General features: G+C 42.7%; 1 protein-coding gene across 1 annotated transcript; it reads left to right on the top strand.

Annotated features, from left to right (window-relative positions):
* Positions 1-1751: 1751 nt before the first annotated feature.
* On the top strand, positions 1752-7666 carry prep (prolyl endopeptidase). The gene is made up of 14 exons (XM_062411887.1): positions 1752-1925; positions 2287-2361; positions 2727-2860; positions 2984-3114; positions 3275-3484; positions 3653-3774; positions 3863-3968; positions 4211-4402; positions 4504-4701; positions 4852-4955; positions 5484-5715; positions 6074-6205; positions 6305-6461; positions 6797-7666. The coding sequence occupies exons 1-14, from the start codon at positions 1788-1790 to the stop codon at positions 7089-7091; spliced, it is 2226 nt and encodes a 741-aa protein (XP_062267871.1). The 5' UTR covers positions 1752-1787; the 3' UTR covers positions 7092-7666.
* Positions 7667-16656: the final 8990 nt, after the last annotated feature.

The following is a 16656-nucleotide window of genomic DNA, read 5'->3' as shown; positions in this document are numbered from 1 at the left end:
CATCCCACAGGACAATAGTTGTGTGACCCACGTCTGAGCCCGACATATGCAAACAGGAAGAGATCCCCTCAGCGTATGAGGGGTATTCTTGACTCCCACGTGAGGAAGAGAAGAAGAATGGAGGGGTGTGGAGGAGGAGGAGGCCGGGATCATCCTTTGACCCAAAACATCCACCTACAAACATTTCCGATACCGAGGGTCTATCAGAGGAGGCCTGAGATCAGCAACCCACCCACGATTACACTGATTTCAACATAGGTGAAGCATTTCTTGCTTCTCCTGCACCTGCGTCTGTCTCTCTCCACTCTCGCTGTGCAGACGTCCACACCAGGACGTCACGTGAAGAGCCTGGCTCCTCTCATAAAAATCCGAGGGCTGAGTTGCACGACAGCTCTGACACGCTTCCGAGAGGCGAATATGAAAGTTACAACTCTTCGGAGACATCTTACTGTCTGATCAGCCGTGGTATCCAAACAATGCGTTTCCTTTTTCGAAATGGAACAAACGCTGCTGTGTAATTAAACCTGCCCCTGAGGCTCTTATCTGCATAGCTGCAGGATGACACGCAGCCACAGTGTCGCGTCACTGGAGAAAGAACTCAACACATGCAACAGGGCCGACTCTGTTCAAAGCCCTCCAATTGAATTGAGCTGGAGACCGGTTTCTTTATCGGCAGACTGAGAGGAAACTTCATCAAAATAGAGATTAATCCAAAATCTATGCAAAAATATAAATCATTCACTTCGGTTGATCCCTCAGGTGCGTGCTACCTCTGCGTCCTTTACCCTCGACTATCACTCATTGTGTAAGAGGAGGTGCCGGCGGTAATGACGGTGGAGTCAGGATTGATTGATTGAAGTAAACAGAGGACGGAAGAAGAGGAGGATGATGAGCAGTAAGAAAGAGGAGTGAAGGGTTGACCTCTCTCCTTTGCTGCCACGCAGATAAGAGCGGTGATGGAGATTTCCAGTGGGCTCAGATAACCTTTACCTGGAGGGGCACACGTCACCTTTTACAACTTCACTGTCTGCACCAAGTCTAGACTTTTGGTTTTTGAAATAACTGGGCCATAGTGTCATTTACTTTATGTTCTTTATCTTCGAGGCTCAACCTCATTAGTGACACTGGATACAATAGAACTTTGGACTGTAGAACAAAAACAAGTCCTTTTCAGCTTTTGTTTTAAATTCAGCGACAGTTTAAATCCCTGCAGAGAAATTGCTTTCCTGCATTTGCTCAACTTGCAAACACACACACACACACTCACGCACACACACACACACACAAACACACACACATACACACACACACACACACACATACTTGTATAAAAAGGGTAATATCCTTCCACGTAGAAGCATAATATTTATGTTTTGCATTTAAGAAAAAGGAAATAGAAAAATGTACCAATATTAATTTACAAAAAAGTCACGCCTGAGGTAAGACCTCATTATGGACAATTATACACAATTATGAAATTGCAGAAATCAAAAAAGGTATATTGCTCCGTTGAATTCAAACCAAATTTATTGTCTTAATTTGCTTTATAACTATGTTGCAGGTTTATAAAAGTGGGATGATTAATTTTGTGTCATTTGATTTAAACCTAGAACACGATGATTAAACTAAATCTGAATTCATTGCCGCTTAATTAACTCTTCTATTCTTGTTTGTTCGCAGCAGGTGGCGCTGTGTACACTTCTCCCAGCGTCGCTCTCCTTGTCTTCCCTCGTTGTCTGTGCGTGCTGACGTCACTTCCTCCTGTTCGGCTGCGGTTCCCCGAGTTGATGTTTTGTTGGATCAACAGAGTCCTTGTCAAATCTCTCTCTCGCTCCCTGAGGCCGCGTTTCTTGTCCCGCACTCCCCGCACACTGGTTCCCAGCATGTCCTTCCAGTACCCGCAGGCGTACCGCGACCAGGCAGTCGTAAGTACACACAGCTAGCCGGCTAGCCTAGCGTGCTAACCAGCCGGGGATGCTTAATCATCACGCTCATTCATTCGCTGGAGCGAGCCGTCTGCTTTGTTAGCATGCTAGTTAGCTTAGCCGGCTCCTGCAGCACAGACCTGACTGTGTTGACAAATGAATGTGACGCGTTTTAATGCTAGTTTTTGTTTTTAATGCTAATTTCACATTGACACACATTGGCTAGCATGTTCGCTGCTACTTCAGTTAACTGGGCTAACAGCTAGCCTGGAAGTGCCAGCTCGCTAGCACCAGGCTGTCTGGGCTGTTTGGATGCCACACCCAGCTGGTGCATGCTTCTAACATCTGTCATCTGCCTCAGGTGGATGACTACCATGGCAGCAAGATGCCAGATCCATACAGCTGGCTGGAGGACCCGGACAGCGAGAAGACGCAGGTAGATCAGCTGAGAAATCACACACATCGTAATGACATGAAGCCAGATTGGCACATAACGTCCTCAAAAGACAGCTGTATAATTAAAGCCTTGTTTTGTAAGTGTTGTGCTGCCTATGCCATGTGTTGTCATGTCGTGTTGTCCGGATAAGGCTGTCATTCATAGTGCATGAGCTCTGTAAGGTTTATGTTTTGTTGATGTGATCGGCCCGAAGCTGGTTTACTAAGAGATCTGGAGAAGGTCCTCTTTAAACACCCTGGTTATTGAAAATGTGCTCACATATCAGTAGATTTGACTCCTGGGATTGATCACAGATATGTTAGCGCTGTGTAAAACATCAACATACTGGTTTCTTCTTCCTCCAGGCCTTTGTCGGTTCTCAGAACCAGCTGACGTTGCCGTTCCTGGAGCAGTGCGAGGTCCGGGACCTGTTCAAGGAGCGCATGACGGAGCTGTATGACTACCCCAAGTACAGCTGCCCCTTCAAGAGGGGGAGCAGGTGAGCTGATGGAAGAACAGCAGGTTTACTTAGGGTTTCTTTCATTAACACAATAAAGCCTCTATATTGTATAATTGTGAAGCCTCCTTTTTCACCTGGATGGATTTCTGCTCCACTGCTCAGGTACTTTCACTTCTACAACACCGGCCTCCAGAACCAGAGTGTGATGTACTTGCAGGAGAGCCTGGAAGCTGAGCCCACAGTCTTCCTTGATCCAAACACATTTTCTGATGATGGGACAGTTGCCCTGAGAGGTAAGGGATGAACATGAACAATGATTGTTTGATCTGGTATAAAAATAGATTCTGTGATGTCCAAAAATACTTTGCTATTTATAGTGTCCACACTGGCGGCCATATAAATTATTTATTGTGCTGTTATCTGATATTCTATTTATGTCTCTCCTCCTTTGAGGCTATGCATTCTCTGAGGATGGGGAGTACTTGGCGTACGGCACCAGTGCCAGCGGGTCCGACTGGGTGGAGATCCAGTTCCTAGGGGTTGAAGGTGCCAAGCCTCTAGAGGACCGCCTGGAGCGAGTCAAGTTCAGCTGCATGTCCTGGACCCATGATGGGAAGGGACTCTTCTACAACTCCTACCCTGAACAAAAGGGCAAGAGTGATGGTGAGATCAAGATGTAACTTTCCCTCTGCCCTCACACAGCTGTGTTTTATCTCTGATCTTTCTGCAGCACACACCCTCTCACTTCGCTTCTCCTCTCTACTCTCATCATGTGTTTTTCTGTCACCACTGGGGGGAAGTGATGAATCTAAACCCTGCTGTCTCCGTTAGGCACTGAAACCTCCACCAACCTGCACCAGAAGCTGTACTTCCACGTGCTGGGGACCCCGCAGTCCGAGGACGTGCTGTGTGCCGAGTTCCCCGACAACCCCAAGTGGATGAGTGGAGCTGAGGTACGACCGGAAGGTTAATTTGCTTCTGAGAAAAGAAACGCCCAAAGAGGATGTGTTGTTTATTGATGTAAGACACTGTGCACTGCAGGTATCAGATGATGGGAGATATTTGCTGCTGTCAATCAGGGAAGGTTGTGATCCAGTCAACAGACTGTGGTACTGTGATCTTAAGTCCACTCCTCAGGGTATTACAGGTATGCTATGCACTGCGGTTTATCAAGCATTTCAACATTTAAACTTATGTGACAACTAAACTACAATTATAGCTTTGGTTTGTGTTTATTGTACCTGTTCAGCACCTCCATATTAATATATCATATAACATTTTCAGCCTTGATTTGACAGCCATGTAGGATCTGAACCAGGGTTGCTTGGTGATGCAACCCTGGTAATGATTCGCCTTCTTCATAGGACTAAAACACTCCTTATGTTCCAGGACTTTTGCCGTGGGTGAAGCTGATCGACAACTTTGACGCCGAGTATGAGTATGTGACCAACGAGGGCACGTTGTTCACATTCAAGACGAACCTGGAAGCCCCACGTTATCGCCTCATCAACATCGACTTTGCCTCGCCCGCCCAGAGCAGCTGGAAGGAGCTCATCCCTCAGCACGACAAGGACGTCATCGGTCAGTTGCTGCCATACTCACCTCAACTGTATTACTAAAACATCATCTGAGATTCTTAACTTCTTACTCATCGTCTTTCCTTTGCCATGTGTCACCCACAGTGTTCGCCACCTGCACGTACTCGAGCTTCCTGTTTGTGTGTTTCCTCCACGACGTGAAGAACGTGTTGAAAATGTACCAGCTGAGCTCGGGGGAGGAGCTTAGGACCTTTCCCCTGGACGTGGGCTCTGTGGTGGGCTTCACCGGACGGAAGAGAGACTCTGAGATCTTCTACTATTTCACGTCTTTCCTCTCTCCAGGTAACACTATCCGCACGAGACATTGTACCGACTGAGTGGGACTTATGTGATCTTGCAGCTGTGATCACTTGGTTTGATCACGTGGGTTACGTGTTTCTCACATATTGTCTTGAACAAAGTAAATGATTCTTTTCCCTTTTTTCCATCCAGCCATCATTTACCACTGCGACCTCACCAAGGAGCCGCTGCAGCCCCACGTCTTCAGAGAGGTCACCGTCAAAGGCTTCAACACCTCCGACTACCAGACCACCCAGGTGACTTGAGAATTGTCTTATTTCAGAATTTTGTTTCTGGCAAGCAATTCTTTTTTCTTTTGTGCTCTTGATAACTGAAGTGCTCCCTGAGACATTTAATGGAAACGTGTTTACATCGAGTTGTAACGTCAGCCGACCTCGACCTGGTTTTCTGAAGCAACGACTGGATGTATTAATTGAGTTGTTAGGAGAGGAAAAAGCCTGTTAATGCATGACCGGAGGTGTTTTCAAACTGCCTAATGTCATATTTCTCAACTTCCAAACAGATCTTTTAACATGTTTTGTTATTCAAATGAAAGCAGTTGAGCCTATAATACAGTTTCTCAGAATCCGATTCATTGTTTGATCCCTGCTGAGGACAGTGAATAACACTGTAAATGTGAATAAAGGGAGGCACTGAGGACAGGCTGTTATTGTGCCTCCTTTCTACTCCTCTCTTCTGACTCAAGAACAGAAGAAGATCCAAGATAAAGCTTTGTTGTCCCTGAACGGTTCCTGACAGCCTGTCTTTGTCCATGTTTTTTCCAGATCTTCTATCCCTCCAAGGACGGCACTCAAATCCCCATGTTCATCGTTCACAAGAAGGGCATCAAGCTAGACGGCTCCCATCCAGGCTTCCTGTACGGCTACGGGGGCTTCAACATCTCCATCACACCGAGCTTCAGCGTCTCCCGCCTCATCTTCGTCAGACATCTCGGGGGAGTCCTCGCCGTCGCCAACATCAGAGGAGGAGGAGAGTATGGGGAGACCTGGCATAAAGGTGAGGCTGAACATGGGACACGCTGATATTACATCGGATCACGTGACCATTCATGTCCAGGTTTGTGCGCTGGAGTTAATAGGAAGAAGATTGTCTTCTCTGCAGCCTGTTGTGGAAAATAGAGAAACAACAATGAACAGTACGACAATAGATTTATTTTCCTGGGCCACAGATGACGGGGAAGTGTTATTAACGTTTTGACACCACTCCTCCACTGGTAGTCGTGTTGAGGATGATATTAGTCCCACAGATTTCAAATAAAAACAGGTCCAACAGCTTTATTTGTCAAGTCAGGGTCATCCATCCTGAGAGCACAAGCCTCATTTACATACTTCCACCCTGTGTTTTTCTGTTGTAGCTGGCATGTTGGCCAACAAGCAGAACTGCTTCACAGATTTCCAGTGTGCAGCGGAGTATCTCGTGAAGGAGGGATACACCTCCTCGTCCAAACTCACTATAAACGGAGGCTCCAATGGGGGTCTGCTCGTGGGTATGTATGCTGCCGCTGGCTGAAGATCAACATTAACACAAGTTCGAGCTGCACAGTGATCAGTCGAGGACGTGTCTAACTGCTTCCTCTCTCTCTCAGCCGCCTGCGTGAACCAGCGGCCGGAGCTGTTCGGCTGCGCTGTGGCTCAGGTCGGCGTCATGGACATGCTGAAGTTCCACAAGTTCACCATCGGCCACGCCTGGACCACGGACTTCGGCTGCTCAGAAGACAAAACGCAGTTTGATTGGCTCATTAAGTAAGTGCTCCCAGAACGAGTTGAAGTCAAAGGCTGGAATAAGCATTTCACCTTTAACATCTAATTTTAATTTTTATGAAACATGTAAATTCACTAGATGCAGATTTTTAGTTTTGGATCTGCACTGATTTGAAACTGCACCCTCATAACTATCCGTCCTCTTAACATGCCAGATTTTTTTTCATTATGAATTATTCCCTGAGAAAGTTGAGAATTGGCCAATAGCTGCTGATCTGAAAACTCTTCTTTTACAGATTAAAACTTACATTTACAATATTTGTTAAAAAGAAGCCAGTGTTTATCCTCTCTAACTTTCCACTCTTTCTGTGCCGCAGATACTCCCCGCTCCATAACATCCGCATCCCAGAAGGCAATGGGGTCCAGTACCCCGCAGTGCTCCTGCTCACCGGAGACCACGACGACCGCGTGGTGCCCCTCCACTCCCTGAAATACATCGCCACCCTGCAGCACATTGTCGGCCGCAGCTCCAAGCAGACGAACCCCCTCTTCATCCTCGTGGACACAAAGTCGGGCCACGGCGCCGGCAAACCCACCAGCAAGGTCATCCAGGAGGTGGCGGACACCTACGCCTTCATCGCCCGCTGTCTCAACATCTCCTGGGTCAAATAATTTTTCTTTGTTACTCAACATCATCTTTTGGAATACTGTTCACTTCTTTACAACTTTACAGCAGCACTTGCTTATGTTTACCCAGCCAATCACTATTCACCATGTCTGTAGTCCTGGCCATATTTGTAGTCCTTTGAAAACCAAGCGACTACATTTCCATTGGTGGGTGTTTTTAAACGGAGGCTCATCTTCACAGTTACAGCAATCAGCCAATCAGCCGTTACAGTCCTGAGGTTTAAGTGGCAAACGTTTATTTGATTTTGATCGTTTCCGCTCCAACACCATGCATATTATTTATTTTTGGAAAGGATGGTGGATGTTGACTGGTATTGGGTTGTAGGATTCTAACGAGACAGTGTTGTGCAAATGAGAAAACTGCCGTGGCTGACAGTATTTGTGTGCGAGTGTGTGTGTGTGTGTGAGAGATGACGTGAGCGTGTGTTCAAATGTCAGTCCCTACATTTCTTTCAAACTGACGTTGATTTCTACCTCCTGACATGTGCTGATTGTTTACCTTCAAAAGGGAACAGGACACAATGCCACAACTACAATAAATCAACTTTTTAAACAGTGAATTTGTTCCTGTCTGTTTATTCTTTTTAGAAAAAGAGACTGCAGTTTTTTGTGTTTTGGTCATGGTCATCAATCTTTATCTACAGATAATCTACTACTTTTTTTGTTTTGCTAAGTAGCAAATTGAGCAATAAGAGTTGTATTATATTTTAATCTGCCACAAGTTGTGTTTTTAGAAAAGGAAGTGACAGCAGGAGCATGTGAAGCTGCTGGTGTTTTTGTGAGCGTGTAGGTGTCCAGTCGTCCACCAGGGGGCAGTCTCTGTGAGACAGCAACACGTGCAGCAGGAGCAGAAAGTGAGGGTGGTCTGACAATGTGCCCCATGTGGGTTACTCAACATACGTGTTTTGTGTTGAAGAACCTCACTGATGCTCCACTCTCCTGTTTATAGAGGAAATACTTCAGGGACTTCAGGGAAATTCTTTTCAGAAAATATTTCCTCTATTTCACCACTTCTGTGAGAAATTATATTTAACTTGTGATATAAATTTACAAAGAAATACATGAAAAGTGCTTTAGTTTTTTTTATCAGTTAGAAATAATCAACTTCCTGTTTTATTTCCCTGCATTAATGAGTATTTGAAGAAGTTAAACATTTCTGAAAGGAAAGAATCAAGTAGAGAAGAGCAGGTTTTACTGAAGTGTCTTTGAATGACAGATCTTCATTCTCATTTATGTCCTTTAAATTAACCAATTAGTTTAAATCCAACATTTCAACCAGTTGGAGACATTTGAGAAAATACAGATCTTTAAATGTTTAGTAGTATAAATTCATCTGAGCTCAATGGGGGAAATGATTTGATTTTGTTTTAGAGGCTTTTATATGATTCAGCTAAAGAAAAGCTCAGAGCAAAATAACTTTAGAATTATTGTTCTTGTCAAAGCTTCACTTCCTTAGTTTGAATTTAAAACTTTGAGATGATATAAAACAAACTTTCCATTTCATCAAATAATAAATAAAACCTTGTAAAACAAGATACAAACGGTAATGAGTTTAACATTTAAACGAGGAAACTAGATCTCTCTCATTTCAGTCCTACATAAAATGTACTTTTAAAAAGTTATTTCAAAACCCACTTGTTAACAGAACACAGAGCAGGAGATGAAGTTGTCAGAACTTTTTATGTTTCTCACAGAGAACCAAAGAAAATAAAACAATTCCGAAGCCAGAAACACACACACATAAAACACATTACAAATTATATCAATTAAATCCCTTGCACAGTTTAATTTTGACCAGAAAAAGGCACATTTACTCATCTGGTACAAACATAAATAATTGATCAAATATAGGCCTCACTTCAAGCGTGCATGAGAGTAGTGAACCACCAGGCGGCGCTGTGCAGCCCTGTGACACTGCAGCAGGCCCAGAGAGACTGATGAGTCTGAGGCTGATTATCTGCTCCGAATTATAAACATATATAGACATATATCATATATAAATAACAAAAAATATGTCATCTTATCTGGCCCTGACGCCATATTGTTTATTATAGATTATCTGTTATTTGTTATAGATTATAAATTATCGATTTTAAATTACATGTTTTATGTTATAAATGATATTTGGTTTGCTGTTATACATTATCTATTAAATGTTATATGTTACAGTTTATACGTTATAGATTATAGACCGTTTCAATTACTTACCATTAGAGATTCTATATTTTAATATTTAATAATATTTATATTTGTCTACACTTGAGATTTGGATTCAGACATTTTCATCTTCTGCTTTCAACACGTAAATAAGTTGTATTGCTCCTGGCTTTTGATTGGCTGACACGTTTGAAGACGCTCACAAATATCCAATGAGCACACACCTGTGGCCGTGCTGAAATATTAATGCGCCGACCGGATACGGCGGAGGGACTATATGAGGGACTATATTCCTCAGCGGATGAGCAACGAATTAAATATTTCACAACGACACCTCGTTGTTATAATTTTTTTAGATGATTGATTTGTTTTCTGTGGAGGAAGTTTTCAACCTGAGGAGATGAGAAGAGCAAACTTTTCTAAAGTAATACAATTCTGTTTTAAAGAAGCAACATGGAAAACCACTCACTCGATGCCTGAATATTTATTCTTTATATTTATTCCTATGTAACTGAAATATTTCAATCTATATGACAAATGTGTTATCTTTATTATTATTAATATTATTGTTGTTCTTCTTCTTATTATTACAGCTAGTTGTATTATCCTCTTAAGTAGAAAGGTTATTCCTTTGTGTTGTGAATTGCATTTAGAGAACATCTACTTTGTCAGTTTATGATTCTTTATTAAAAGTATTTACCTCAAGTTTTCTGAAATAGCTTGAGGCCCAAAAACCCATCTAGGTCTCATGGGGGGGATTTGGGAGGGGGGGGGCTTGTTCTCAGGGTGGGCTTCAGGGTCGCTGCGTGTGATTGGTCCCTTTAAGACAAAGACCCTGTACTATTGCCCAATAATCACTCACGTTTACACACTACCACACAAACCGGTACTTTGCCGCCTCTGTGTGTGATCGCACGTCTTTCCCGGAAAAACAGAGGCGTGATCTGGGCCTCGGTCCCGCCATGTTGGCTCTGCTCCAAGCTACAGGGACTTCATGTCTGCAGCGATTTAAATCAAATACCCTTAGCTCCTATATCAGCTGATCCGGGGTCAGTTCTGCTGTGGCCACTGCAGGAGAAGTGAATGCATGAGGAGCAGATGTCGGTTCGGTGAGGAAGGTTAAATGAAGAGGACAATTACCAACATTTAGGTGTGTGTGTGGGGGGGGGGGGGGGGGGGGGGGGGACCTTCTGAATGAAGGTTTCATACTTATTTGGGAAATGAAAGGAAAGTGTAGTAACTGTGGGTTTGAATGGAGGATAAGGAGGGTGCTGGGTGGGGGGATGTGGAGTATTGATCTTTATCAACAAGGGACAGAGGTGGGGGGATGGCTGGCAGCCCACAGGGAGGTGTGGGGGGGTGCCACATGGTTTGAAGAGCAGCGATAAGCTCAGACACAAGCAGAGGGTTCTCTTCTGATATCCACTCAGTGTTGAAAGCCCCTGAATCTGCAGCTTCTACCTTCTCCTCACCTCAGGACCAGTGGGCTGACCTCAGAGCTGCAGGAGCGGCCCTGAAAATGCTCCTCATCTCTGCAGGCTCACTTCTGTGGAGACGCTTTGAATGTGCCTCCTCTTCCTCCTCCTCTTCCTCCTCCACCGCCGCCGCTGCTGCAGATTCTGTTACAGCTTCACCATAAAATATTCATCCATGGAAAGTCTCTCTTTGATTCCAGCGCGGTCACTTTGGCGTCCACGCAGGTTCACAAGTCGCGCAGCCTGAACATGTAACTCGAACCCCAGCGACGGTGAGAAGGCTCCAGCTCCTGCGAGGCAACCCCCCCCCCTCCCCTCCTCCTCATTCGCTCCAGCAGCGGGACGCAGAGAGCGCGCACTGCTCCGCCGGGACCATCGCATCATCCACGGGGGGAAACAGGGAGGATGTCCGCTCCTACAGGTGAGTCCCTTGTTTTTGGAACTCTCTACAGAAACGCTCCTCTTGGGGTTTATTCGTCTTTACTTTGCACACATGTGGTTATTGAGCTGCAGGATGACGCGCATCTGCACAATCAGCTTCCATTGATCCGAATGCAGATGTGAACAGAGTGAGTGATTGGTTCTGGTGCCACAGTGGAGTTATGGATCCATTAAGGCGCCTTTAATAAACCCATAATTCAACAGGGGTGGGTTTTATCACGTGCAAACTTCGAGACCTTATAATAAAGGCACCAGAATGAAAACCACCTGTTAATCAAATGTGATCGAGCTCCTCCAGGATCGATGCTAAAGCTGTTGCACGAATATTAAAGGGATATTGATGAGATCTTCCGTTAGAGAATCGAATCCCTCATCGGGTCTGAAGCCTCGTTCAGGAGTCATTTCAACTTTGATCAGGTTCCGATGAAGCGTCTGGAAGAAACACGTGGAGACACACTGACCTGAGGAATCTCAGGGAAACGAACAAATCTTATAAAGCGATGAAATGCGGATATTTGTGCGTTCATTCTGCGCATTTTTTTTGTGCGCACCGGCTGCACAGGCGCTTCTTCTCCATCCTCCCCCCCTCCCTTTATCCCTCTCTCATTCTGTGACGTCACCGATACGTTCATTCACATATTTCCAGGCTGTTTACACCCGTCGGAGCACACGGAGGAATTTAAGGACAGAGAGGAGCACGTGGTTTAGTAGAACATTTACTCACCTCTAAGTGATCGTCGTGGTTGTTGTTGTCCGAGTGAAGCTGATGCAGGAGTGAGTGAATCTGAGAGATTGAGATGAAGAAGTGTTGAAAAACAGTTCTCAGTTTCTTCAAAATGTGTCGGATTGAAAAGCTCTTGTAAAAAATGTGTGTTTCCGCCGAAGAGATGTTTAATTATCACATGAAATATGATTTTAAACGAGTGGTTTAGTGGCGTTTGGGGGAAATGCAGAGTGTAGAACATGCACCACAGAGACTTGTGGGTCACCTTTGTGGTCAAGTATGGAGCACATGCTTCACGTGAGAGGTTCTAAACTCCTATTATTCGTTGGTTGAAAATATTTCCAAACGAAATTCGTGAATATGTCAAAGAAACAACTTTGATTTAGAAGAAAGTTATTATTCTTCTTCTTTTCCCAGAGCAGGAGACAGAGCTTGAGAGAGGATGTGGTTTGAAGCTGTAGTGACTGAGGCCGGATCAGAATTAAAAACATAATAAACTCTTTTAATCGATGTTTTTCTGTTTGTGAGACGCTTCATCTTCTTTCTGGGTGAAACCCTGTGTGTTGCATGAAGCTAATTCGTGAGCACAACTCTGTTTACACTTTCTTGTGGAAGGATGTAAAAAGTGAGGGATTGGGGGGCTGGAATGCATGAAGTGAACGACAAATAACAACCCCCCCAACCACCCCTCCACTAAAAAGGAGAAAGAAAGGAGGAAAGAGAGAGAGACGAACCCAGTGAACCCTTTGAACTGCATTGACAGCAACGCTGGGCTAAAGGCAAATTTCCTCTGGGAGCCTACAGGGTGAGGAGTGGGGGTTGGGTGAGGTTAGCTGGGGTGAGGGAGTCTAAAGTCTGCTCAGGAGAGTTGGTATTCAAACAGCTCAGGAATCTGTGTGTGTGGCACCGGGGCTCAATCATCACCATCAACCACTTTCTGCTCAAGACTCAGAGATGAGCCCGACGTTCAGTTTGCAGAGATTTTACCTCCAAGGCTTTTCCCCCTTCTTGGATAATTCACTGAAACAAGTAAATAGTTTGAGCTTCAGCTTTTCAAACGGAGACGTGTTGGGTTTTATTCCTAATCTTTGTGGATTAATTATCATTTAGAGTTGATATACTATCTATAAAAAAAACTAAAAAAATCTGTATTCAAAAATGGTTTCAATGGATAAATGAATTTTTATTTTTTTTCTGTTTAAGTTGTATTTCCTCATCTGACATAGGTTTGATAAAAACACCAGAAGTTACATTTTTATAAGTCTAGAACATGAACTTTTTAACCATTAATAATAATTCTCCTATTTGCTGTATCTATTCAGATATTGTCAAAGTACCAAACCAAAGAAAACCTGCTCATTCTAAAACTAAATTTCCATAGAGGTTTAACAGAGGTTCATTCATTCATTCATTCATTCTACCCCCAATCAATCAATCGTTTTATTTCATGACTGGACTTTTATTATCAAAGCTTTTAGGCCAGTTCATCGCAAAACATACAAGAAGTTGCTCTTCTGTCCAAATACCTTTGTAAGTTAATAGAAAATAAGAGAACTGATAAACGTGAAGTTAAATACTACATTTAAAACTATTTAATCCTACAGCAGTTTGTCTCACAGTGAAGCTAATTAAAATGTAGAATTAGTCTAAAATATCTTATATATGGATCGAGTATGGGTCTGTTACCGTTTTGCAGAAATTCTTATGAAAAGTTTCTGGTTTTGTTTGATCCTAAACAGAAGCAGAAGAAACTATTTATCGGAAGTTAAAAAAAAGTTTGAAAACAATCTTATCCTGAAGCGTAAAGACAAGTATGACATGTTTTCATTTCATTTAAAAAATAGGCCCATTCATTCTCAAGTTACTAAAATGAGTTCCTTAACTTTTAGTTAAGTTCATTTGAGAAATTCCTCTTCTAAAACCTTCACTGTATTTCTTCATAAATAGAAAGGGAAAAATCTATAGATCCTCATTTAAAGGACGTTATATGAAAATATAATAATCTTTCCTGCTAATAAAAAATAGGATAATGTTTGGCTGTTGTTGTTTGGGGTGGTGCTGATAGTAAGAAAAACGACTAGTGTGAAATACCTTTTATATTTATGTATCAAATTTCTGAACTTTACTTAATATAAAAATCACCTGGAGAATAAAAGAAATATGTACAGTAACATATGAAAAAAAATCTCATCACATAGCAACACGATCTATTGAAAAATAACGAAAATGAAAGAAATGCAGTTTCAGATCAACTTTTAATTTGATGTCGTGTCAGTTTCTTTCCTTTTTGTTACAAAACCACTTGTGAAATAATGTTGGATAAATAAAAGAAAACTGAGATAAAATAAGTCAGAAGTTGTAAAGTTATTAAAAAGGCGGCTTTGTTATAAAACAAGAATAACCAAAGAATGTAGATGCATTCTGAGTTTATATATATGTCCTTTAACTTCCTTTGCTTTGTTTTCAATATCTCATATTAAGAGTTGATGATTTAATTCTCTTCTCCACAAGGACAAAAGTGGAAAAAAGACAGAAACAAGTTGAAACAAGTTTAATAAAACAATCTCATCCAGTAGCATTCCGCCAAATAAAATAACAAACAATAAAAAACAATTTCTCAAGAAGTATTTTTTGAGAATGTTCTTCTGAAAAGTTGCTCCTTTTAGTCCATGTGTTTGTCTCCATGATAAAACAGTGGAAAATAATCTGATTGGTCGTTAAAACTGATTTCAAAACTATTTGATCCCCCAGTTTAACAGCAACTATTAAGGTGGATGTAAAGTATAACTTCCAGCTGGTGTTACCACCAACAGAAGAAAATAAAAGTTCAAAGGTTCCTTAGAATTAAACTCAATTTGGGATGTTTCCCTTACACTTGACAAATTACTTAATAAGTGGTTAAAGTATTTTAAAATCTCCTCCTGTTGGTGTTTCCGCTGCTTCTTGTGACAAACAGGCTCGTCCACGTCAGGCTCGTCCACGTCAGGCTCCACTTGTCAGCAGCGTGCACACACGTGTCAGTGAGCTGCGCTGTGTGATTCCCACTGACGTGTCCTAATCAGAAAGCTCCTGTCAGGATATGAGTGAGTGGATAACATCTGACACTGGCATCCAACCCTGTGACCCAAACAGTAATTCCTCTGGCCGCTGCGGAGGCCTCCTCCTCTGGAAGCATCTTCAAAAACAGGCCTTCGCGCGTGGGGGGGGGGGGGGGCTGGGATGGATGGGATTGGGGGTAGGGGGCAAAAAGAGCGTGAATTCCGGAGGGTGGGCTCTGTGGCCCCGGTGGGTGGAGATGGGGCTTGTTGTTGTTTCATTCCTCCAACGTGTTTTTCCCCCTCTTCTCCTCATACCCGGGAATAACCCCTCTTGACAAACGTGCCACCAGGGGAGATGTGAGATAAGATGGGGAGGGTCTCAGGGAACATGTTCTCCAGGCCTGTTGTTATTGATCTTGTGTGTGGTCTCACCAGAGCTGATGGTGGACATGGCATCTGAATTAGCAGTGAGAGGGGCAAGGCTGTTTAAACCTGTGCAACACTTTCACTTTAAAAGGTTCTCAACGGAATAAGGGACATTTTATGATACTTGCAGTGTTTAGTAAAGTGTTGAGCATCATAAAGTATCAAGTTTGATTAATAATGGCGTTTTATTGCCTTATTAAAGTTACTTAAAATAAAATTAGGTCTTCTATTAGCTGTATCTTTGTGCTTTTGAAACGCAGAATTGAAAACAAGCTACAGGTCAGTTTAGACTCCAGATTCTTAAAAACTAAATCCAAATGTCCTCCGCCTAAAGGATTGATTTCCCATTGACAGCTTCACGTCACAGGACTGAACACATCAGTTCTCCCATTTGTTTTTCTCAGGTTTTTTTTCCATCACATTCCAAAGCTGTGAGTTCAGCTCTCCTCTGGTGCCCACTAGGATGCTGGGAGGTAACTGGTCGTATATATGTGGGGAACACGAGCTGCAGCAACAACAAGTCCATGCATGGAAACGCAAAAAGAGAAAGTGATCACGTCCAGTTTACTCTGTGTTGTTTTCAAGTTATTCTCAACTTTTAGTTACAGTAAATTCTCTCTCTGTTGTTTATTTTTTTTTTTCATATATTGAGCTTAAGTTTTTAAACCATTTAAGAGCAGAGTTCTGCAGTCAGATATCAGAGGGCTAAATAACACAGTTTGTAAGCTATTGGTATTGTGATAGATAGATAGATAGATAGATAGATAGATAGATAGATAGATAGATAGATAGATAGATAGATAGATAGATAGATAGATAGATAGATAGATAGAAAGTCAAGGGCATGGCACATAGAGACAACAACAAGAGACTAAACACAAAAGATGACATGAATAATATGAATAAGAGACTATAGTGTGCAAAGTTGCAGTGGCTGTTTGCAAAGGTAAAAACAGGAATATGACTAAAATAAATGTGAATACAAGTCGCAGGAGCAATCAGAGAGTTTTGTTGTGGACAGAAATTACAGGCTCATGGTTTTGAGAGTTCACTGTTTTGTAGAATAGATGATTGAACTGAATTCTTTGGTTGTGATGTGTGTAAGAAGTCATGTTGTTGACGTGGGACAGATGTTTCACCGCTGTCAGGGAGTTTCATGTGGGCTGGGATCTAGAAAATTAAGCAATTGTTGGTGTAATGTGCAGATTTGTATTTCTACTCAGGAGAGGTCCATGAAGCACAAAACACAAAACACGGGACACACAGCTGCATATGGATATGTGCACCTT

Source organism: Platichthys flesus, chromosome 18, assembly GCF_949316205.1.
Source record: "Platichthys flesus chromosome 18, fPlaFle2.1, whole genome shotgun sequence".
Lineage (NCBI taxonomy): Eukaryota > Metazoa > Chordata > Actinopteri > Pleuronectiformes > Pleuronectidae > Platichthys > Platichthys flesus.
The sequence above is the reverse complement of the archived record's forward strand: the minus strand, read 5'-3'. Positions and strand labels throughout refer to the sequence as shown.